The sequence below is a fragment of the Lissotriton vulgaris genome, chromosome 5 (genome assembly GCF_964263255.1).
Source record: "Lissotriton vulgaris chromosome 5, aLisVul1.2, whole genome shotgun sequence".
NCBI lineage: Eukaryota > Metazoa > Chordata > Amphibia > Caudata > Salamandridae > Lissotriton > Lissotriton vulgaris.
In genome coordinates this window covers 1,703,395,885-1,703,421,257 of record NC_141693.1, presented here as the reverse complement: position 1 = coordinate 1,703,421,257, position 25,373 = coordinate 1,703,395,885, and the positions used below count along the sequence as shown (strand labels likewise).

Below are 25,373 nucleotides of genomic sequence, written 5' to 3'. Positions count from 1 at the left end.
GATAGACCAGAACCAGGATGTCTTTTGTTCCTCCCGAAGACTTATTTTGCTACCGATCTGTTTGATCCATACTATATATCCCTTCCAATATTTATGATTTTCTTTCTCAGGTGAACGCCTTGCCAGCAGAGAGAATTCAGGAGATACAGAAAGCAATCGAGCTCTTCTCTGTAGGCCCCGGGCCTGCCAAAACCATGGAGGAGGCTACGAAGCGTAGCTACCAATTCTGGGACACGCAACCTGTCCCTAAACTGGGTATGAGGAGCTTCAAGATTGTTGCATTCTTTCAGTCCTTTTAAAATAAGTGTTTGGCATCATCAGTTTCTTTCTCACAGGTGAAGTGGTGAACACGCATGGCCCCATTGAGCCTGACAAAGACAGCATTCGGCAGGAACCGTACACCCTGCCCCAAGGTTTCATGTGGGATGCCCTGGACCTTGGGGATCGAGCTGTGGTAAGTTGTAAGCAGCTATGGAGTTCAGCAGGTAGAAGGCTAGTCTGTGAAAAGGTAATTGCCTTATGTACATGCACCATTCCCCCTTCATACCTGTAGAGGTTTATGGCACTGCAAAGGCTGGGTTATTTATGGTACACTGTGCTTGGAAGTGTAGATCTGATCAGCAGGTGAGTCTACCCTTCCTCTTTTCTCACAACAAAATGTTATTATCAACAGCCGAAGTAGCCCTGGCAAAGCCAGGTGCCAAAACAGTACAATATACAAGATAGCCTTAATGATGTCAACATTTTCTTGCAAATTAGACAAAGGAGGATAAAATGCAAATTAACATGTCATACTAACAATAAACGTAAGTGTTATAAATCCAACATATAATACAGTACGTGCCAGATCGTCCCCCCAATTGAAGAGCTAAGCCACTAAACCCATATTCACCCCTCGTCTTGTCTGTAGTGTCCATTGCAAATTTATCGAAACAGCTGGGATAGGTTCCAAAAATATCCCCCGATAGTCTGCCCACCTCTTTCAGACTTACCCTCTTCTTAAGTCAATGATTCAGTCCAGTGAGGTGGGCTTCTTCCTTCCTCTTGCAAGGATCCATGCTGACGGCTGAAAGAGCATATATTCATGGAAACTAGCTTCTCTATTCTTTGTGAGAAGCAGTGATGGGCTGGAGGGTATAAATACTGGGATCGTCTTGTTCCCAGAAGTGCTTATTTGTGAAGGTCAGAGGTTGAAGTTTTTAGAAAAGGAACTCGTTCTGATTCCTGCTGGTAAGGTCTTATTTAAAGCCAGGTAGTGGAGTCTGAGCTTCTGTCCACCAACAAGATCTTCTCATAAACTATGCTCCCGCTAACTCCTCTGTGGTAGTCTTTGGGAATCTAAATTGTTGAATGTAATACATTTTACTTTTACCTTGCAATTTGATGGGCTCTTTCCCTTCATAGTGAAACAGAACGTTTTGCGGGCATTTCGCAGAAACCTATCCTTTTTACTGAAAGGGCAACTATTATCGATCTCCTGTCATAATTTTTTTATTTTTATTTTATGTAGTTTGTAGAGCGCACAGCTACCCCCGAAGGGGTGTCCCGGCGCTAGAACCTGAGTCTCAGAGGAGAGAAAAGGAGCAAAGAAAGGGGAAGTATCGTAGTAAATCATAGTCCAGAGAAGAGCCAAGTTTTGAGTCTGGCCCGGAAGATGGATTCGGAGGGACAGAATCTGAGATCGACCGGCAGCGCGTTCCATAATTTTGCAGCAATGACACTGAACCCTCTGCCACCCATTCTGGATAGTCTGAAACGGGGAGAGATCAGAAGGCATAGGTCATTGGATCTCAAAGATCTGATGGAGCGGGATATAGAAACGCGTTTTTTTAGATAATTTGGACCGCGATCGTTGATGGCTCGATGAGTCAGAGCGAGGATCTTAAACTGGATACGGCTGGCCACAGGTAGCCAGTGTAATTCCCTACGAAATGCGGCAACTGACTGACGATAGGGAATATTGCCAATCAGCCTTGCAGCCGCATTCTGAACAATCTGCAGCCGATCAATCAGGTATTGGGGAGCTCCAGCATAGAGGCTATTAGCATAGTCCAGGTGGGACGTGATGAGGGCATGGGTAACTGTACGGCGGGAATCCAGAGGGAGATAGGGGAGGATTTTCCTGATCATGCGTAACTTCAGGAAGCAGGCAGAGGTCACTTTTTGAATCTGAGTCTTGCATGAGAGGGAGTCGTCGAACTGGAAGCCTAGGTTACGGGCCGAGTGGACAGGGGAGGGGGCGGGATCGAGTGCCGTGGGCCACCACCAGGAGGAGGGGATGGAATTTTTCTGGTTAAAAAACAGCACCTCTGTTTTGTCTGCATTGAGTCTTAGATGGTTTTCCGACATCCAGCCACTGATGTTGTTAAGGCACTGGCGGAAGTTGGAGAACGCGGAATCAGAGTGGTCTCTGAAGGAAAACACTAGCTGGGTATCATCAGCGTAGGAGACCACCCTGACTCCGTAGGACTCCACCACGCCGGCCAGTGGGGCAAGATAGATGTTAAAAAACAGAGGGCTGAGGGCCGAGCCCTGTGGCACACCGCAGGTCAGGGGTTTTTCCTCCGATGTGAAAGGACGCAACAATACCCTCTGACTTCTTCCTGAAAGGAAGGACTCGATCCAGCTAAAGGCAGTGCCGCCAATGCCAATGTGTTTCAATCGGTCAAGGAGGATGGAGTGAGATACCGTATCGAATGCAGCTGACAGGTCGAGGAGGACTAACATAGCCTCCTCGCCCCTGTCCACGCACTCCCGGATAGTCTCCGAGACTTCCAGCACATAATCACATTTCTGGAAAGCCAGATTAACATATTCTTGGAAATCTCAGGCTTGGCAAGGCTTATGTTATGTTAATTATATTGTTTTATAACTGAGTGAAACCTTATCCTGTAGTGTTTCCTCCTGTCGAGTCAGGATACGTTTTTGTATAGAGTTTCAAGTTGCTGAGATCTTTCTTATGGAAAGAACACCTCTTTGTGTTTAGAAGAATATGATTGCTAACAGTAGGTTGTAAAATGGGTTATCAAAAAGTAAGTATAAAGGCAAATTGACCTTAGCAAAGAAGTTGCATAGAATTTGTTTCAGCTGTACCACACAGTGATTTTTTTAATTTTATTTGTTTGAATGAACATTTTTCTCTTTGCTTTTCAGTTCCTCTCTGCTGTTTTTTTCTCTTTTCATGATATTGTGCTCTGTCATTCGTTGTTTCTTTTCAGCTTCCCCAACCTATCTTTTGTTGCCCCTTTCATCCCTGTTTGACATTATTCCATCCCCCTACCTCTCTCCTTATAAACACTGCACCATTTGTCTTATTTTGTAGTTGAAAGAGCTTTATACGCTACTGAATGAAAACTATGTGGAAGATGATGACAACATGTTCCGATTTGACTACTCTCCGGAGTTTCTGCTATGGTAGGTACCGCCACTGGACCTACCCTTCTCTGCGTTTAATAGTGTCCTCGCCCACTATGCAAGCAAAGGGTTGATAGTTAAGGTTCCATGGAATATAACTAACGCACAATACATGCAAGACTAAGGTAGGATGGAATTGTGGTGAAAGTGTTCTACTAGTTAATGAGCTGGCATAAGGGCAGTGCAAAATTAAGCCATTTGTCTATGTGAACTTATGTATGTGGACTGTTCCATCCTTTCCAAGATCTGCCCATTGGAGGCATTTCACAAGTATGCTTACTTTTGGGATTCTGTTTCAGGCCGTCAGGCTGGTTGGTTCAGTTTGGGCCAGTAATGTTGTACTATATAGTGTAACGCTAAGCCAACCTTTCTCTTCATCCTTATAAAGTTGACTAACTTGAGTATTCTACTGTACAGCTGCCTGTTATTACAGCTCTTAAGTGATTATGTAAAAAAATTAATCCTTTCCATAACTGTATGTGTACGGTCAGGTAGTTTTGTGCAAAGACCTAAGCCGTTGAAACAAACCATGCTTCTGCAGACAGGTCAGCCTTCCTGATTGGGCTACCATTCATCTAAAACGTTTAAACATTTAAGTCCTCAAGAGGGACCAAAGGTAACGTTTTAGAAGGGGTGTGGAGGATCATGTGGTATGAAGTTGTTCTTTTCCATTTGCAGGGCTCTGCGTCCCCCTGGCTGGCTACCGCAGTGGCACTGTGGTGTGAGGGTCATTACCAGCAAAAAACTGGTTGGTTTCATTGGTGCCATTCCGGCCAACATTCACATCTACGATATGTAAGTTATTTCCCATTAATTTTAGGCGGGGGATATGCCTTGTTAAGCCATTGTTACACTCTTGCTGTAAGCGATGGTATATGGGGTGTAATACCAGAATATCATGGGTAAGCTGTTGGTGTGTAAAAATATTGTAGCCTAAATATTAAGTACCAAAATAATATAAAGGCAAGTACTGCTTTACTGTATTTAATGCTACATATTCATACCCTAATGAGACAGACTTGTATATACTGAAAAAACCAAAGGTTACAGGGAGGTTCTAGTTAGGCTCACGTTTCGCTCCGGTGAAACCAGTGAAATTCAGCAGTTATAGTTACCGGAGTGAACTATAACTTGCACCCCCATATTGAACTGATTATGAACTCTCATATTACATCACTCATGACCTAGTCAGTGACATCACTCATGACATCTCAAATGACATCACTAATTACCTCATCCAGTGAGTGTTCTCTAAATGTTTGAGTGTTAAACATATATACCAAGGTACTACTAAAGCTAAAATTGCATAATTTATGTGCTACTGAGTGATACTATTTCTTACATATATTATGTGAGTGACTGTGTGTATCCATGTGTGAGTGTATGGGTTTATAAGTAGGTATGTGAGTAGCTGTATGGGTGACTTAGTTATGTGAGTGTGTGAGTGGTCGTATGGGTGCATGAGTGGGTGTATAACTAGCTGTGTGGATGAGTGAGTGGCTGTTTGGTTAAGTCAGTTGGGTGAGTGACTGTATTGTAAAGTAAGTGTGTGAATTGATGGATGTGTGAGTGCTTGTATGGATGTGTAAATGAGTATGTAAGTGGTTGTGTGAGTGCTTGTAAGGATTAATGATTGGGTGTATTGAGAGGCTGTGTAGATGAATGAATGAGTGAGTGGATATATAGGTGAATAAGTGGGTGGGTGAGTAGCTGTTTGGGTAAGTGTGACTGTGTGGGTTAGTGACTGGGTATAATGGTGAGTGGTTGTGCGAGTGCCTGAGTGGCTCTATGGATCACATGAGCGCTTGTGTGAGTATTTGTATTGGTCTGTGAATGGGTATGGGAGTGGTTGGGTTGGCATGAGATGTTGTATAGGGGTGTGTGAGGGTTTCTGTTGATATCCGTGATGTCACTGACCATGTCATGATTAATGTACTATGTGAGGTTATAAGCTGTGCAATGCGGGCGTGTAAATTATAGTTGGCTCAGGTATCTAGGACTTGCTGGTTTTGTACTAGTGAAATGTGAGCCTCACTATAACGTCTGCCTTTCGTTTTTTTTCTGTGAATTTCAAAGGTTTTCTATATCCTGACTAGAACATCCCTGTGACCTTTATTTGTTTTCTAGGCCTAGGTGTAAAATTCCAGTCTGCTTGCAGAGCATGCGGAATTCGGCAACTCTGCATTCCCTTACAGAATGCGCAGATATCGATATACTCTGCAAGGGAGTTGGTACGCTCATGTCATTTTGTGTGCACGGATAATGTGAACAAGACTTCCCAGCATTCACCAGCCATCCGATCAGTCGTACTCCAGGAGGCACCTGTGCAGAGTGGTTGAGAATGGGGGCCGAGCATTTGTTTTCACACACACACACACACACGGGGCTGCTAAACATGCAGCCCTCTGTGTGTGAAAGCAATTTGTCTGTTTCTCAGCTTGCTTGACAGTGGACAGGGAAACAGATGAAAGCTTTGCTTCCAGCAATCAACCTGGTAACCTCTGACCCGCCCGCCCCCCCCCCCCGTGAATGCGCCCAGGTGATCACCGCTGCTGCCAGAGTTCGCCGCTACCCCTGTGCTAAGTAGCTTGTACATCTGCTGAATTTTGTGCCCTGTAATTGTACTGTACCACTGTCCATGTATTGTGCCCCCTCGTCGCCCTTACGCGACCGTCTTTTCCCGCTCTGTGAACACCCCCGCTCCCCGCCGCTGCCCCTCTTTCTCCTCTGTACCCTCTCCTCCCTCCGATTCGCCGCCCTGCTCCTCCCTCCCACTTCGCCATTTATGGCGAGGACCGCGTGTACGCGCAGCGGGGGCGCCAAAGGCCACCCCGTCCGCGCTGGCCCTTAACGATACCAGCCCACCCGACGGAACTACGACGCCACCACCCTCCACGCACTCAACACCGGCCGCACCCCCGCCGCCCACCAAGCCACCCCAAAACGCACCCACGGACCCTTCACCTGCCAAGCCTGCAAATTCACCTGCCACCGAACCGGCACCCGCCAAGCCTAGCACCAGCAACAATCCCCTCAAGTGCATCCTGCTCAACACCCGCTCCGTCTACAGGCACGCCGTCGAACCCTGGAACCTCCTCGACACAACCTCACCAGACGTCGCCTTCCTCACAGAAACATGGATGAATGCCTCTCAGCCCCCGACATCGCATAGCCATCCCGGAGGGCTACAAGATCACCCGGAGGGAACGCATCAACCAAACCGGAGGAGGCATCGCCATCGTCCACAGAAACACCATCCGCATCACAACCAACTCCGAAGACACCCTCACTGCCGCCGAGCACCTTCACTTCTAGATACACACCGACCCGAAGACCACCCTCAGAGGCACTCTCATCTACAGACCCCCGGGACCACGCACACAATTCAGCGAAGCCATCGCAGACTTCATCAGCCCGCACGCCCTCACCTCCTCAGACTACATCCTCCTTTTAGCGCTGGGATACTTACGGTGACTACGCGCTCTATAAAATTAAATAATAATAATAATAATAATAATAGGGGACCTCCACTACCACCTGGAAAACAACGACAACACCACCACCCTGCTGGACAACCTCGCCAACCTCGGACTCAAGCAACTGGTGAACACCCCCGCCCACTACGCCGGCCACATGCTTGACCCTGTCTTCTCCTCCAGCAAGCACATTTCCTTCAGTCACTCCACTGGACTTCACTGGACAGATCACAGCTGCGTCCATTTCAACTTCATGAGAACCACGACCCACCACCACCCGCAACAGGCTCCCCGAAGAAACTGGAGCAAGATAACCGCAGACCAGCTCACCACCTCCCTTAGCCAGAACACTCCCACCAACACGATGGACCCCAACGAAGCAGCCCGCAACCTCACACAGTGGCTGACCTTGCACCGCTGAAGAAACCCCCCAGCAGACCCGGCAGCAAGAAAGCCTCATGGTTCACCAACGACCTCAAAAACTCCAAGCAATCCTGCTGTACCCTCGAAAGTCTGGCACCACGACCAATCAACAGAAAACATGACCCAGACCGAGCCGCGCACACAGAGACCCAGGCCGAGCCGCGCACACAGAGACCCAGGCCGAGCCGCGCACACAGAGACCCAGGCCGAGCCGCGCACACAGAGACCCAGGCCGAGCCGCGCACACAGAGACCCAGGCCGAGCCGCGCACACAGAGACCCAGACCGCAGCAGTGAAGGGATGGTGCAGTGGGGCTGAGGAGAGAGTGCAGCAGTGAAGGGACGGGCCAGTAGGGCTGAGGATAGAGTGCAGCAGTGAAGGGACGGGACAGGGAGAGGCTGAGGAGAGAGTGCAGCAGTGAAGGGACGGTGCAGTGGGGGGGGCTGATCAGAGTTCATTGGTGTGTGACATGTCTGAAAGGGGTAGCAGAAAATTCAGACACTCAAATATTGGTCATTGCTTATGAGAAAGTGTTACTCTAAGTGTCACACATGTCGGTAGAATGTTACGCATTTGCCAACTGAAACCACAGAAATATCACAAATTAAGAATGTGAAAACTTGGCAGCTATGTAGTAAGCGGTGGAGGTCCCATCAAATCCCTTTGCTGTAAGAGTCAGCAGCAGGAGCCATGATAACTTGTTCATGCTATGGTTGGTGCACTATGTGCACCAGCAGTCCAATAAGGAGGACAGTGAAGGGCCTCACAAGGACTGTCGATGTAGCAAGTGCACCACTGCATAGCGCCGTAACCGCGGGCAACACATCTCATCAAACCTAGGCAGAGAGTGTCCAGATTTTGAAAAAGAAAAACTCGAAAATTTCACAAACATGCAATAAGGACTGCAATTTCACATCAACAGACACAACAGTGCCCACCAGCATTGAGAACACAAACAAGACACTAAAAGAAATAAAATAATTGAAACTTCTACAGCAGTATAATCTATGTTAATTAAATTGACTTCTAAAAAGGCTGGTAACTAATCCTGCAATGGAATGCATACAAGCTTGCCTGCCTCGGTGTTCAGTCCACCCTCTCTAAAACTGGGATCTGTGCTAAAATTAGTGAAAATGCCAGGACAGATTATGAACAATCAGGAATGCCCCTGGCTATTCCAAATAGCCAGGTCACCTAACCTAGGCAGAGCAAGCATGCAGTGGTAGCTGCTGAGTGCGAACTGCAGGAGATAATTTACATTTTTGGCAAATCAAGAGGCAATGTATCACCAGATTTATGAAGCTCTTAATTGCATGACATAAACGTTGTTGCAGTATCAAGAGAAAAATGACGTGCTACACTAAATCCTGATAAGTGACACTTGGCAAGGTTGTGGGTGTGGCTTTGGGTGGGGGGTCCAGAGCGTTCAGTTAAGAAGGCATGCATCCTGAGACCACCTTCAAGGCGTTTCGGAAAAGCATAGCTCTACAAACGTGTGCTCTTGAAAAAGTCTAACACATACACTATACGTGTGCTTGAAAATGACTAACTATGGACCCTAACCATATCTGGTCAAAATGTCCTTACTAGAGCGGGCTAAAACGAGTGATTAAAACTCTTACCACTTAATCACAACGGGCAAGGTTAAAAGCTATGCACAATAAATCTAGATGGTCAAAAAGCCTACACAGGCACAATAAAATGCATGTGGTAAACAGTAACAATTCACAAACAAGAACTCACTGACATCCACGGAAGCAAAAAAAAGCCTTACCGGAAGTCAGGCAAGGTTGCCTGTGATGAGGGCGGGGCCGCGTCCGGACCGGAAGAGGAGGCAGGCGAAGTGAAGGCGTCTCGCGGCCCGGGGCTCCTGTGAGCGGTGGAGAGCCCCGGGGCCGCCAGCAGAAGCAAGTGTTGCGGGGCTACCTTGACCAAGAGGGAGCCCCGGGAATGAAGCTGGCGTGCTGAGAGCGGAGTCCCCCGAGATTGGACCGGTAAGTTGAAAAGGGCTGGGGGCTCGGTGCACTTGTGTATGTATGCGTGCGACGGCGCGGGGGGGGGGGGGCCTCGGTGCACGTGTGTGTGTGTGTGTGTGTGTGTGTGCGCGCGTGGGTGTATGTGTGCAGGGCGGGGGTGTGTCTGTATGTATGTACCTGCGTACATGGGCGCTCGTGTGTGTGTCTGTGTGAATGCGTAGACAGCAGCTGACCACAGCGCGCTCGTACTTGTGCGCGTGCCAGTTTGAAATCGCCTCCAAGGCGATGCGCGCGGCCAGGATTGTGTCCTGGAAAGCAGACACGGCAACAATAGGTTCTCGGCGAGAACACGCTTCCGCGGGCTTAGCCGAGACCTAAAAACCAAGAACGTCTGATATGAACGTGCCACACACCAGGGATAAGAGGAAGGAAATTATGCGAACTTTCAAATTCGCTACTGTTTCTAATACGGTTAAATAGAGGGAATGTGTTCTTGTCTCTGACATCTACCTCGACGTGTGGGCGGGGCTTGTTTGGGGCCTGTTTTGGTGGAGCTTCGGTGTTATTGATAGCTTTGTGCTTTGTTAACAGGTTTTGCCCAAAATAACAGCCTAGTTAAGCTCCCCGCTGCCCGAAAATTACAGCTGAATAAATTCCCACACTGCCCAAAAATGACAGCCGATGCAAATAAAGTAACGGACGACAATTGAAGCAAAACACTTCAGTTCAGGTACACTTCTCAGCAAATAAGCATCAACAAAATGATCACCATCAGCTAGTTAGAAAATAGCTAGGCAAAACATACCTGTGCCATAAAGATATTAAAAGCTGATCCTAAGTGTAATCCATTAATTTAAATGTCAAATCTTCAGATTGCCGATAAAATACATGTAATACTTGCAATCTTCAATTTCTGTCGGTGGGTCCAGTTAAGAAATCCTACGCCAATAAATGTTGTAAGGGTTTACTACAAAGTCATCCAAATAGAGGCTTCTGTATTCAAGTAAAGTATGTATTTAAAGAAGGACCCACGACCAGTACTTCACTCTTGAAGTCTTGTCCTTTGAAAGATACACATAGCTCACATTAACAGAATATACAAACTCTCATTCTAACTCTAGAACATGTATGAAATTACTACAGGCTAACATTCTTTAAAGCACAAGAACATCTTACCTTCATGCATATTACACAGGCTTGGTAACGTAGTCCAGGACAGCTCCTGACCCGGATAAGGGAGGGACATAGGGAAGCGGCAATGTTTGCCAGGACGAGGTGCAAGTGTACGATTTTAATAACCATATGCTGTTGCATACGTTTTACCGGTAATGGTGAATTTTGTCTGTAATTACTAACAAGAGGACCATGAAGATTAAGAAAAGATGTGTCCAGTCCATCGTTGTTTGCAACCGAATTTTTCTCTGTAGCAACAATGCGTAAGCATTGAAGAAAAGCCTTCACATAAAAAATGTTGTGACGAAGTTCCTGAGGCAGTGCAGAGAAGCTTTACTCGGATGCTGTTTACAGAGGTTATGTTCCCTCCATAAGAGCACAATAAGACGTTAAGATGATTGACCATTAACGGAACCTGAAATACGTAATTCAGGTTCCGTTAATGTTCCATCATCATCATTTTAGCACCGGTGTAACAACTGCTCCGCACACAATGTACCTACCATTTGCTCGTAAATATAACTCGCACTCAATTGCCTTGAAAGAGTAACTTGTGACAGCCTGCACAGACAGCATGTGAGCCGAGCTTCCGAAGCAGGGCTGCAGCATAATTAAAGTTAAGAAAGTGAAATATGCTAACCTCCGTTTTTATTCTTACACATTCATCACACCAAAGAACGAGAAGAGTGGAGAGTCCAAGCCATTAAAATGAGATTTTGAGATCTGTTCAGCTCCTGTAATGTGTGACCAGCACTGAAACATGATGTGCCGGCGTTGCGGCAAACTGGGAGACTTGTGCTATAATTTGGTTCTAGCTCGATTTTGGTAAATCTCCTACCCATTGTACCATGAGAAACTAGCTGTTTCGCGAGGATTATTATGTTTTTGTAATTACACAGTGGCTAATTAGGGAAGTACATTGCATACAGCACCAAACATTCCAAAACCTCACATTTTGCTGGGATAAACATGTGACTGCTTTTTCTAATGCGTCAGTATAGAATGGACTGGATATAAAGCCCTACCCCTGTTGCACCTATTGATAGAACCAAATTCTGTATTCTTCCTGACGGTGACGAAGGGAAGCAGCAATGTTAGCCAGGATGAGGTGAAAGTGAATGTACGCGTCTTGTTTTCGTCTGTCAGATTCCTTCTGACAGTGGTGAGTTTTTTGGATACCGAGGCAGTAGCCTCATTACTCCACATTCATTTTGAATTTTTTAGTCGCTATTTAGGTTGTCTTATTGATGTGTGACGCTTTGTCACAGTTGAGGTTGTATCACAAGGTCAGCTCAGTGATGGGCCGCGGGTAGCGGTCGATTGAGTTTGCAGAATTGTCAGCATGTTTCCTTGAAGAGTCTTGTCCTTGTCTATCGAGTATCTTCTGATAGTGTTGAGTTTTGGGTGCCTGCCGCGGCTATCATGCCATCAGACAGTGAAAGGGTTTTGGTTGCCTGCTGAGGCAATTATGCCGTCAGGCAATGTTGCGTTTTTGGATGCGTGGGGCGGCGAGCATTTCAAGAGCTGCGGAGCGTGTGTGTGACCGTTGCATGCTCTGACCGTGCGCCGGCGGCAACAATCTGAACCAGCCCACTCTAAGGTATCCCTTCCGCCTCGGGACCGGTAGGCGCAGCCATGGCCATCGCAACGATTGCCAGCCAGAATGTGTTCTAGGACTTCATGCTGAAAGAGTCCGTCTCAGAGAACAAATGCAGGGGGCTGCGGCAGGAGCTGGCCATGGACATAATCATCAGCTCAGCAGCATGGCCATCGGGCTACCGATCCTGCTATCTCGCTGGCCTTCACGCAGGAATTAGCATGGGTAGGAAGCAGGTGCACTCAGCCATACTAAGTTATTATTGAACGTCGGGGGCCTCCCACATAAGCAATGTTTATGTTTGGAACCTCAATATAATACACAAAACAAGTATGCTCAAATATAGAATTATTTTGTTAATTCACAAACAGAACATTTTTTACTTCTTTATTTGTATAAACTTCAATGTGTTTTTATATTCTATTATTTGATTTTGTAAACACTTGCAGGTCCCATGAGTAAACCCCACAGATAACGAATTGACAACCACTGCTCTAATTAGTCCATAGCTAAATGCATCACTGCGGGTTTAAGCTGAAGTGAAGGGCTCTTTTTGGATAGGTTACATGACAGCTGCCTGCAGCATATCGAAGTGTATGGCTGAATGTGATAAACTGTTAATAATTCTCAGTATGACATTGTCCATGTATTAAAATACATTACTGTTTTAAAGTAATTATTCTATAATTTAATCTTTGTAGACACTAGTTGCTTAAATAACGTTTAACTGTGGAAATAGGAACAGTGGGGAAACCGTTCTTCCCTTTATCAGCAGGCAAATTATCTACACTGATCCTTACGGTCATATGCACTGGCAGAATACATGAATTGTTACTCTTTGCTCACATGACTTTTAGGCAATTGCCTTTGCTATTTCACGGAAAAAGAGTTTGAAGTAGTAATTGTGATGACCAATTGTGTTGATACTACAGTTGTACCCATCTTTCCGCATATAAATGTAAGGGCCTATTGAGAGAGCTTTTTGAAGCCCTGCATTGTGTGAGCGATTTGCTAAGTTACTTAAAACACGCACAAGGTCTATGTGCTTACAGCAAAATGTATGTGTCAACTATGCACATGTTGTATTGAACGTAGGCCGCTAAATTGTCAGATTGGTGGTTGGGAAATGTATTTAAAATGTGGTGTACATTAATGTAATAAAACATTATGCGCATTCACAAGCATATTGCAAACGTTTCCCAACGTTTGCTGAAGGTCGAGCATAGGTGAACTGAATTAGTTCTCTATAGGTGGTATGGCAAGTATACCAAAATGAAATGTATCACAATGAGTGCATACAGGACAGAGTGAATTTTGAAAGGAAATGTTTATGATAGATAGAAAAACTGGTGCAACATCTAAATTAAGGGTCCTGATAATACTTCTTTCTGTGTAGAATGCTTGGAATGCACGTTCATGTGATTGTTTCAATGTACTTCTATACCCTCAAAATACTTTCAGTATGTTGTGAATTGGTCAGTTATGATCATGAAAACTTGAACTGTTTGGTAAAATGTTCGAGTAGGACTGTGCACAGCCTTTCTGTTCTCTCCTTGCACTAACGCACTGTGTGCAGCGAGCGCCCACACAGACACCCTTGCGCTATAGTAGAAGGGTGCCTGGGATAGAGGCAGGATTGTTTTACTGCAGGAAGGGACATCTTCCTCTCCAAAAGCAATCCTTTGAAACATTTTCCAAACAGAGCTTTGAACTATACCATTTCCCTCTAAAAGGCAATATTTCTCTCCATGTGATCCCATCCTGGCGTGTCGCGCAGTTTGGTGCTTACTTTCCCTCCATCTTAAACAATAGTAGATGCTTAAGAACCCAGGCTTATGTGCTGCATAGCTAAATACATATAAGGTCCCAAAAGCGAGACCGATTGCATTGCAAATGCTTGTTTTTTTATGCCGGCCCCTGCTTGACGGATCCTCACGGAAGTTTCAAGACAGCAGCTGAAGTGAGCCCCATACTTGTTTTAAAATTAAAATTTTTGGCAAAAGAAAAAGCGCTCTTCCTATGGAAACGGGGTCCTAACTAGAACTACCTACTGGCGTCTTCCAGTATGTGGATGTGAAAGTAAGAATAGTATAGCTTCATGATCTTATGATTTTAGAAAGCTGGGCTATGATATTTTACTGTATTTTGCTCACAATATTCTGACATGCAACTGGTATAAAGTAGCTCCAAGATGTCTCATTTGGGTGTGCGCTTTATAAAAAGTAGACCACATAGGGCCGTCTTTTCCTTAAAGACTTGGTTTATGGATGGGGCGATAGTCTTAAGTTTAATTTTTGGTTGATTAGATTCTTCTATCGAGGGGGAAGGGAGGGACAACCTAGTCAGTCCTCTTGAAGTTGTCATTTGCAGAGCTCTGTGTGACCTTATGTTTTTTTTTTTGTATAATTTACATTGTCTTGAAGTTATATTACTCTTCATGTTTCAGGGAAAAGAAGATGGTGGAGATTAATTTCCTCTGTGTTCACAAGAAACTACGATCCAAGCGTGTGGCACCAGTGCTAATCCGAGAGATCACAAGACGAGTCCACATGGAGGGCATATTCCAGGCTGTGTATACGGCTGGGGTGGTGCTGCCGAAGCCTGTGGGTACTTGCAGGTGAGGAGAGATTAGCTAACCGCACCAGAAATCTGTCTAGTCTGGGTAATGCTTCACATGCTGGTGTGCCACTTAGTGAAATACCTTGGTACATCGGGGTCTCTTCTCACTGCTTCAGCATTCATATGGGCTCTGGCAGATGTGTGCATGGAGTAGCCGGAGATTGCAAATGTATCCGTAGCCACACTGCTGTTCACCACTATCCTGTACCTAAAGATGGGAAATGTTTGCACTGACAACATATCTGTCTCGCCTTTAGTTTTTCTCCTCAGTTTTTTGTCTCCCTTCATATCTATTTGTATACTCTCAGCAGATGCCCCTGAGGCTTTACTTTGTGGCTTAGTCCTGAGTTTATCGGTTTCATGAAGGATGTGTTTTTGCTTCTTCCCATGCTTTAATGTTTTGCCTGCACATTGCTTGCAAAATCTCTTGGAAAAATATATATATCTTAAAAGGGGCTTATACCTGCCCATTACTTACCATTTGTTGGATTTCATGTCCCTCATTTCCTTGCTTTCTATTGGTTACTGCATGAAATTTCCTGTTTGCTTCATGTCTCCCTTCATGTGTTTGTGTACTCTCTGGAACATGTACCAAGTACCTCTTTTGATGCGCTGGAGCTATTTGTTTTATGTTTTGCCTGCACATCGCTTGTCTTTGTAAACACACAGCCCATTGTCCTCCGATCTGCTCTCTCCCTTGTGTTGCTTGCCAACCTCCCAACTGACACCCCCCGCCCCAAACTTTTTACAGGAACATTTTTAGGTCGAGCCTGCCAATGCGCTTGCGCATTGAGCTTGCGAGAGATATTGGGGCTTAACCAGAGCTTAACCATCGGGCGATTCCGTGCAGTGCCCGTGAAAAGCGCGTTCACATCAAAGCCACCAGCCTCCCTCCACAGGCATCTGAAGCTTCCCCCCAGTGTGCGCTCTGCATCAGGCATTTCTCCTCCCCTAATTATTCACTGCCCACGGCCTGCCGGCCGTACTTTCACTTTCACGGCCGCCAGGCCGTGACTCATGTTTATTGTCATGTCTGTAGATTACTCATACATAAGTTCATTTGATGTCACAAAGCATGTCCTTTTACCTTTATTTTGTTAGTTTTTTAATGATACGCTGCAATCACACGAGAGTTCTTTCTTTAATACATGAGAATAATACATCCACACTACTGACACTCCGCAATCTACTGCATCGCTCAGATTCACTAGCACTATCCGGCACAGGTCACAGAACTACAAGTCTTTCTTTCACGTAGTTCATTTTAGTTGAACGCTCCAGAATCGCATTTGGGATACGTTCGTCACTTCCGGTTCGTCTACATTCCTTTCCAAGATCACCATCGGGCCATCGACATTTCCAGACACCGTTTACAGGAACGCATTGAACACACCGTCTTCAAGTTCCAAGTAAGTTTTTTTTTAACTGTCGCACGCCATTATGCTTACAGCATGCCATTATACGCTCGCGGTAACAGTATCTTTGTCTCTTTCACAGATACAGAAATTTTGTAATTCACGTACACCATACGTGAGTATTTACTCATCTGTTTACCCGGTTCCACATTTGTCACCTCGTCACCTTTGATCACTCCGCTTGGCGCGTTTTTTTTACCCACTTGAATGGTATGATTACTGATCATACTTCCGCATGACATGATCAATCTTGTGGTTTTATGGTTCCTCAAATACTAGTTTATACTTGTCGCACCCAACACCCGTAGTGCACTATCATTCTTTTCTCTTAGTCTATATCACACAGTCCAATAAATCCAGGACGCACACCAGTACTTGTTTCACTAGTTGTTACACTTTTTTCCGCCACATTTATCGTACAGAAAGTTTATTGACATTGGTTGCACCAGCACTCCATGCGCACGGTTTACCTTTCTTGTCACGTTAAAACGCTTCGGATACACTCGCAGCCCCTGTACCACAGTATTCATATCTGGAGATCTCCACCAATATATACTCTTGCACTAATTAATTCCATTTGTGTCTCCTGCTGATACCTTGTTGTGCCTTTCTGCACCCTGTTAGACTTGTTTTTCCCTTGTTTTTCTGCCCTTCTGCTAGACTCGTTTTTTGTGCCTTTCTGCCTTCTGCATCATCACATCACTCAGCACTACCCCAGCGTCACTCAGCACCACCACATTACCACTCAGCACCACCACATTACCACTCAGCACCACCACATTATCACTCGGCACCACCACAACATCACTCAGCAGCATTACTCAGCACCACCACACTATCACTCGGCACCACCACACTATCACTCGGCACCACCACACTATCACTCGGCACCACCACACTATCACTCGGCACCACCACACTATCACTCGGCACCACCACACTATCACTCGGCACCACCACACTATCACTCGGCACCACCACACTATCACTCGGCACCACCACACTATCACTCGGCACCACCACACTATCACTCGGCACCACCACACTATCACTCGGCTCCACCACACTATCACTCGGCTCCACCACACTATCACTCGGCTCCACCACACTATCACTCGGCTCCACCACACTATCACTCGGCACCACCACACTATCACTCGGCACCACCACACTATCACTCGGCACCACCACAATATCACACGGCACCACTCAGCGCAAGCACGGCACCACTCAGCGCAAGCACGGCACCACTCAGCGCAAGCACGGCACCACTCAGCGCAAGCACAGCACCACTCAGCGCAAGCACGGCACCACTCAGCGCAAGCACGGCACCACTCAGCGCAAGCACGGCACCACTCAGCGCAAGCACGGCACCACTCAGCGCAAGCACGGCACCACTCAGCGCAAGCACGGCACCACTCAGCGCAAGCACGGCACCACTCAGCGCAAGCACGGCACCACTCGGCGCAAGCACGGCACCACTCGGCGCAAGCACAGCACCACTCGGCGCAAGCACAGCACCACTCGGCGCAAGCACAGCACCACTCGGCGCAAGCACAGCACCACTCGGCGCAAGCACAGCACCACTCGGCGCAAGCACAGCACCACTCGGCGCAAGCACAGCACCACTCGGCGCAAGCACAGCACCACTCGGCGCAAGCACAGCACCACTCGGCGCAAGCACAGCACCACTCGGCGCAAGCACAGCACCACTCGGCGCAAGCACAGCACCACTCGGCGCAAGCACAGCACCACTCGGCGCAAGCACAGCACCACTCGGCGCAAGCACAGCACCACTCGGCGCAAGCACAGCACCACTCGGCGCAAGCACAGCACCACTCGGCGCAAGCACAGCACCACTCGGCGCAAGCACAGCACCACTCGGCGCAAGCACAGCACCACTCGGCGCAAGCACAGCACCACTCGGCGCAAGCACAGCACCACTCAGCGCAAGCACAGCATCACTGGTTCAAATATGTTCTCTCAATGTTTCAAGCTTTATTACAAATGTCACAAAAAGATGTTAATATTTCACTTCTGTTCTTGGATTTTCGTCACAATAAAATAAACTGAACACAATCTTCACAAAAGTTATTTACAAAAGTTTAAGCTATTGCCTTTCTAAATTACAATCACTTTTATTTAAGAATTAAATATTTTAAAAAATTAAAAGCCATTGGTATTTGGAATATCAATACATCTAAGTCACGTAAATACAAAACATGTTGCATTACAAATGCTATAGGTGTCACATTTGCGAAAGTTATAACTATTGGCATTGTAAATGACAAAGCTATTAATTTAGCTATTTTCAAAAACCACACATAAATACAAAAATTGTCATTTACAAGACCAATAGCTCAAACTGTCCTAATGCGAGACCTATTGCATTGCAAATGCTTGTTTATTTTCTTTCGCATACAGTTTGTCAGTAGTGCGCTCAGAGGAAAACAACAAGCATTGGCAAAGCCATTAGATTTCACCTATGTGAGAGCTTTTGGGTTTGTTTTGTCAAATTATTTCTAATTTTTACATGTTTCACAGCAACAGAAGCTGGTGTGCAATATGGTTTGAATTTTTATTTTTAAAAGGGCCCTAGGATGCAGCCAGCTTTAACTGCAGGGCTTTCTTTATTTTTTTTTCTTCTTCCCATTTGAGCCATTTTGTCCAGCAGCTTGCACTGCTGTGCAATGTGTAAAAAAAGAAATTATTGAACCCATTGATCTCGTACTTGCCTAACTGATAACATAGAGGAATGCAATAAGCGACCTTTTAAGGTGATCTGACTTTGGGTCACATAAATCCATTCCTAGTAAACACAAACTGTGAAAATCGTAGCGAAGCATCTTGGGATGCAGAGAAGCAGTTTTCACCTACCATTCCATATATAGCTGGGATATTCCATTTCCAGCATTTCTGTCCCGTACCTGTTGCCTATTTTTGCATATATTTACTGAAATACATGGAAAATATCTTGAGTGCAGACATTTATTTACCTGAGCAGCCATTCCCCTTTGTGGTCATTGAAGAATCTTCATTTTATTCTTATGTCAGTCCATAAAGCCACAAAAGGAGTGTTATTCTAGGTTAATATAAAAAATGTATGACCCCCCCCCCTCCACCCCTGTCCTGTCCTCCCCCCCCCCCCCCCCCCCCCCCCCCCGAAAATGTATTAACCTTTACTAATCGCTCTGAAGTAGCCGGAAGGCAACACCCAGCACTTTATAAAACACTTTAAGATCTATTTAATATTCACATTCCGCAACAGTCCAGTACAGCCATGTCACCAAACTCACTGAAGCTAACCCGGACCACCGACTCATCACCTAGGACCAGCTCACCCTCCAGGACACCACCTTCATCATGAAATGTGTCCACTCGGGAGACCCAAATACCCTTGCTAGCACCTCATTTTCAGCCTTGGAAACACCAGGATCAGCAGCGAACTCTCCACTCTCTTCACCTCCTCTCCCACTACAACCACCTTTCCTTGAAGACTGGAAACATGCAGAAGTTAAGACTACTCAAGAAATCTTCTGACCCCAGTGAACTCAAAAACTCCCGCCCTACATATCTCTTTTCCGAGTACCTAGACAATAACCACCTCTGCTAGACGCCTCCCAATCCGTAATCTGCACCAAGCATATCTGCGGAACCGCCTTTATCGCAGCCAATGACATCTGAACCCTCCTGTATCAGGGACTAAATTGTGGCACCGTTCCTCCTCGACCTCTCAGCAGCTTAACACATTGTATCCCACCACACCCTGATCAAGAGGTTGCATCACATCAGAAGTCAAGGAGGCACCCTCAAGTGGATTGCCTCATTCCTTACCAGAAGAGCGCAGAGTCTGCCTACATCCGTTCTTCTCCAAACCAAAGGACATCTGTGGTGTCTCTCAAAGATCTTCCCTCAGCCCTACACTGTTAATTTAATATCTACATGACCCCAATCGTCCCTCCCACCGGGCAGCATATTCGGAGCCTACAAACTAGTCATAATCTCCAATGCAGATGAGACCCAACTCATCCTCTTGCTCTCAGAAGACCCCGCAACCACAAGAATCAACTTCCACAGGTGCATGACTAGTGTCGCTGAGTGGATGAGGGACAACTGCTGTGGGAAGCCTGCTGTGTGTACACTATAACTGACTTGGGTATAGTATATACAGAGTCCAGTGGATCCCCAGAGGTATAGCAGAGGCTAAAGTAGATAATACTTTACTCTCTTTGGTTTTAGTGTGGTTGAAGAGTCCTGCTTATCGAAGGGTAGGGTTAAGCATTTGTTGTACATACTCAGACAAGAAAAGTCACACTCCAGGACTGAATCCAGACCAATTGTTTGTATAAAAAGTTATTACTTTGTTCTAGTTCTAGAACCAAGATTTACTTAGTAGCAGTTAAGTTAAACTCTTTATACAATGTTACTTTCAGCAAAACAGTGAATACTGGAGTTGTAGGAACATTCAGATTACTTTTACAGTTGAGAAAAGTATTTGTAAACGGTTAAAAAATCCTTGTGATTGCTTTTAGATTACTTTTTTAGTTTGGCATAAAACACACACCTAACACAGTTCAAGCAACACAGGACATCCATATAAAGGTTAACTTTGGTGATGGCCTACGTTTTGCAGAGTGAATCTTTATGGGTTTACTATGCTGTGCATTATTCCGTCATCTAGTTGTTGGGTCCGAAATTGAAGTCTCTTTTCTTTTTTTTCTTTTTTTTGTGGCCCAGGTGGGTATCGATATACCACCATTTGGTGTTATTCTTGACGTTGACGTGCTTCCTCCGGAAGCTCCCACTTTTGGTCGCCATCTTCAGATTCTTTTTTCTGCTGTCTGGTCTGGATCTATCCCGAAGAGTTCCAGAGTTTTAGGAAGAGGATTCAAAGAAAAGAGAAGAAAATCAGCAAAAATCAAAGTTTTAGCTACACCAGACTACAGGTCGGGTAACCGGGACGACGAGGGAGAAGGTTCTCGACCAAAATCTCAACGTTCAACGGAGAATGAGCTCTCAAGGGGGCTCCCTGAGCGCGGGGATGGACAAAACACATTTCACGTTTTGCACCAATTGCCACCACAAATAAGCACACAAGGACCAGCATCCAGTCTGCAACCTCTGCCTGCCGCTCGACCACAACAGCGTGGACTGCAACGTGTGCTCGGCGTTCACACCCAAGACCCTCCGAATAAGGTTACAGGTGAGTAAAACTGTTTTAGGATTGTAATTTTGGGGGGTAATCCAAGGTTCCCAAGCTTTAGATTGGCACTTAAGGGGCACCACCAGCAGCACTAGGGTGTCAGAGTGCAGGGTGCCAATGGTTCTAGGGGGCACCTTGGTTGGGGACTGCTCACAGGTAGGCCACTCTGTTTCCGTAGCCAAGCTCCTAGGGTTAAGGTTAGGGCAAAGGTGGTCCCAGTTTGGCACCAAGTCCACACCACCAGGGGAGGCCGGGTGCAAGGTGCTCTGAAGGTGTCGGAGTCCAGTGCTTTTTAAGGGAGGATGTTGGTCGCAATAAATGTCTGGAGGAGAAGGTTGTGAATGTTCAACGCTGGATCACAGGTCAGGATTGCCAGGTGAACCTCGCTGAGGTTTTGGGCCACTCTAACTCTGTCCATGGGCATCTGGTGCAGAGTTGTGAGGACTCTCAGATCCTGCTGGATCTGGAGTCCTGGCTTGGGTTGGTGTTTGACAAATCTGGTGTCCCCAGGAGATTAGAGTTCTTTAGAAAGGCTGGGCAGGTCCCCTGGGTTCTTGGAGGCTGATGGGTGTAGGACATGCGGAGTTCAGCTTGCAGGCGTTTCAGAGCATGAGATAGGGCTGGGGCCAAAGCAGTTGTCGTCTTCCTCTTCTGCAGCATGGCTCTTTGGTCCTGCTACTTATTGTCACGTATAATCTGAAGAGGCAAGGTTCAGGGGTGCCCCTAAATACTAAATTTAGGGGCGGTATTGAGGGTTTTCAGGTTGGGACCAATGGGTCCCTTCCCTGGGGTGTCTAGCTTGGGACCAATGGGTCCCATCCCTGGGGTTTCTACACCCTTAGTATGCCACCCTCCAGTGGGAGGTGGGTTTAAGCATCTTCCTGATTGGAGGGGTCTGCCCCCATCTACAAAATGGTGGGGACTAGGATCTACAAGATGGCAGGGACTTAGAGGTGGGTTTCACCTCGCCTCCCCCACTTAAGGGATGGGATTGGTAAAAGTGGGCTAGCTAGATTTTCCCACTGGTTCTTGCTCCTAAAATGGGGGAAAGAAACGGTTGGAGCCAGTTGCTGACAGCAGCAAAAGGCTGGGGGCAACTTACAAAGGCGGCAAGCCTTTGAAGCTCCCGCTTGGAGGACCCTGCCCATACTGGGGGAGAAGGCATGACACCTTTGCCCAGGATGTGCTTTGTTTCCAGACCCAGAGAGTGGAGGGCTTTCTACGCAGGGGTCCAGAAACCTGCCTGGTGGTGCCCTCTGTATGCATTTTTCATTAAATGCAATACTGGCATTTGTGTGGGTTTGATGTGCTGGGCAGCTTGATACCAAACTTCCCAGACTTCCTTAAACACATAATGGAGCTGTGGAGATTCTGTTAACAAACTCCCAGCCCATGTACTCAAAATGGCACAGGCACTGTCAGGCATATTGCTCATACTGCTAGGCCCCCACCTGTGGTATGGTGCACCCTGCCTTTAGGGCTGTAAGGTCTGCTACAGGGTTGACTAACCCATGCCACAGACTCGGTCGGTGGGCACGGCACACAGGGGCGTGTGCCATAGCGACTCTTCAGTTTGGTCTGCACTAAAACACCCAGTCTGCAAAGGCATGGTGGGGGTGTTAAGGTGAGGGGTCTCTAAGGGTGGTATAATATATGATGCAGCCCTCCGAGGCTCTCTGGTCGCAAGGCACTTGGTATCTCCACCTCTGTAGTGTAGTTCCTATTTTCCCAATAGGCTCTACGCATTGGAATAACAAACAGCAGTGTAGACGTAGGACTGAGTTCTTCTAGGTCTCTACTGACTATGTTAGACTTAATTTAGGTTTGCGCCAGCTAGCTCAGAGGTCACTGGAAACTTTCTTGAATGAATAGGAAGGGATCAGCTTCCCTGGCTCAGACAAGAAGGGATTCAGCTTCTGACAACCATATAACATGACAACTTTGCTCCCTCAGAATAAGAGTAAGTCTCTAGAGTCGTGTGAAAACAATAGACAGCTATTTCACTCAGTCACTTGTGCGTTCTTAGTTTCACCAGAGTGCAGAGAATAGAGAGACGGGCGTTTTCAATAAAGGGTATTATTTACTGAGCAGTCTTCCTTCTCGTGCAAGAGAAATGAATTGCCACAATTGCAATACTTAATATAAAGTAAAGTACGTACAGTAAAAGGAGTATTATGAAATAATACTGTAAAACATTGATATGGTTTCTTAGCCATAAGACACTTTAAAATGTATAAAATATATACATACATATATACATTGGCTAACGTGCTCGACTGGTGCTTCTAAAATACGCCTACCCCGGTGTACCTGACCTAAGCCTAATACGTGGGAAAGAGTAAGTAGTAGTTTAAGTTAAGTTGGTTCTGCCAAGAATCTGACTCAAGAATTCTCTCTAAGGGTTTAGTCAGCACTGTACCTTGGGAATAGAATGTAGGAGGTCTGGTATCTCTCTCTCAGGACTCGATATCCCAGTCACCCGCCAGGGTAGGCTGGAAACGCCGGAGCTGGATTTTCTCGGCAGGAGAAAAGACCGCGTCTTTCTCAGCGCGTCAAAGAGGAGGGGCAGCGTCCGTGGTCTTTTCGCATCAGCTGGGCTCTCGGCAAGTAGATAGCTGCTCTGCTTCAAAACCACCACTGTGTGTTTGCTTAAGGCAACGTTTGTATATTTATACCTGAAAGGTGCCGCGTTTGACGTAAGGTTTGGACATAAGACGTCAATAAAGATGTCACTAAGAACTGGCCGTTCTTACAGTGCTCGCAGGAGTTCTATTACAAATCCAAACAAAGCAAGCGGGGATTTCCCAGGTTGCTGGAGGTTTGGTGTGTTGAAAGAACTCGTTGTGCTTTCTAGGAATCTAAGGAAGTAGCTTTTGCCGTGCCTTGGACTGCAAGGGCGATTTACTGAAATATGGATCTGATTCTTATGCCATTATAGGGATATTATTGATTATAGCCGTACAAGGGCATAAAATGGTAATATTGATTCAGGTTCCTAGATAAAAACACAATACCTCCATGCGTGGAGATTAGGCAGAGACAGTTGACAGCTTTCGATCTTCCTCCTGAAGTCTGTGATGTTTTTCTGGCAGCCAGGCGTCCCTCCACCAAAACGGTATACTCCTGCAGGTGGAACAGGTTTGTGGCATGGTGCACAGCAAAGGCTGTGGATCCCCTTTCTACCCCTTTCTGTGGTTCTTCTGTTCCTTCTCTCTTTGATAGTGCTCAGAGCAGAGCCATGCTGGGCCAAAGGTTATCTTTCGGCCATTTCCACCTTTCTACGGCTTCCAGATCAGCCTTCTCGTTTTAAGTCCCCGGTTGTTAACCGTTTCCTTAAAGGCATTACGTATGTGTTTCCACCCGTACCCTTCATAATGCCTCAGTGGGACTTAAATCTTGTCTTGAGTTTTCTGATGTGCGCTCCCTCTGAGCCCCTTCATACTGTCCTTTGCGTCTTCTCACCTTAAAGACGGCTTTCCTGGTTGCTATCACCTCTGCCAGAGAGTGAGTGAGCTCCAGGCTCTTTCTTCTAAGCCTCCTTTCATTTTTATTCATCCGCACAAGGTGGTTCTGAGGACCTGTCCTTCTTTCTTGCCAAAGGTTGTCACGCCCTTCCACATCGGGTAGACCATCACTTTGCCCACCTTCTTTCCGCCTCCGCACCCTTCTAGAGAAGAAGAGAGGCTCTACCGTCTGGACCCAAAACATGCACTCATTTTATCTGCAGCGTTTACCCTGCAGTTCCGGGTGGATGATCTGCTCTTTGTTGGCTACGTGGGCCCCAAAAAAGGTCGTTCGGTTCATCAAAGCAGGTTACTCCTTGGCCAAGAAGGAGCCTCCTGTGGGACTGCGTGCCCATTCGACCAGGGCCACTGCAGCCACTACTGCCTTGGTACGTGGCGTTCCCTTGCAGGACATTTGTCAGGCAGCTCTGTGGGCCTCGCTGCACAGGTTTACCAAGCACTACTACCTTGACAGTCTGGTCTGGAGAGACTGCTTCTTTGGCCGATCTGTGCTCTGTGACTTTCTGGTGTAATCTTGTTTGCAGACCCACCACCGGGGTTGGTATTGCTGGGG

At 46.5% G+C, this 25,373-nt stretch overlaps 1 protein-coding gene across 1 annotated transcript in view; it reads left to right on the top strand.

Annotated features, from left to right (window-relative positions):
• NMT1 (N-myristoyltransferase 1) overlaps positions 1–25,373 on the top strand; it is a 187,017-nt gene that overhangs the window by 67,665 nt on the left and 93,979 nt on the right. Inside the window, exons 3-7 of the mRNA XM_086923874.1 lie at positions 111–255; positions 336–454; positions 3,323–3,414; positions 4,093–4,209; positions 14,506–14,676. Of these exons, the coding sequence (XP_086780000.1) occupies positions 111–255; positions 336–454; positions 3,323–3,414; positions 4,093–4,209; positions 14,506–14,676 (644 nt within the window). The remainder of the gene's footprint in view (positions 1–110; positions 256–335; positions 455–3,322; positions 3,415–4,092; positions 4,210–14,505; positions 14,677–25,373) is intronic.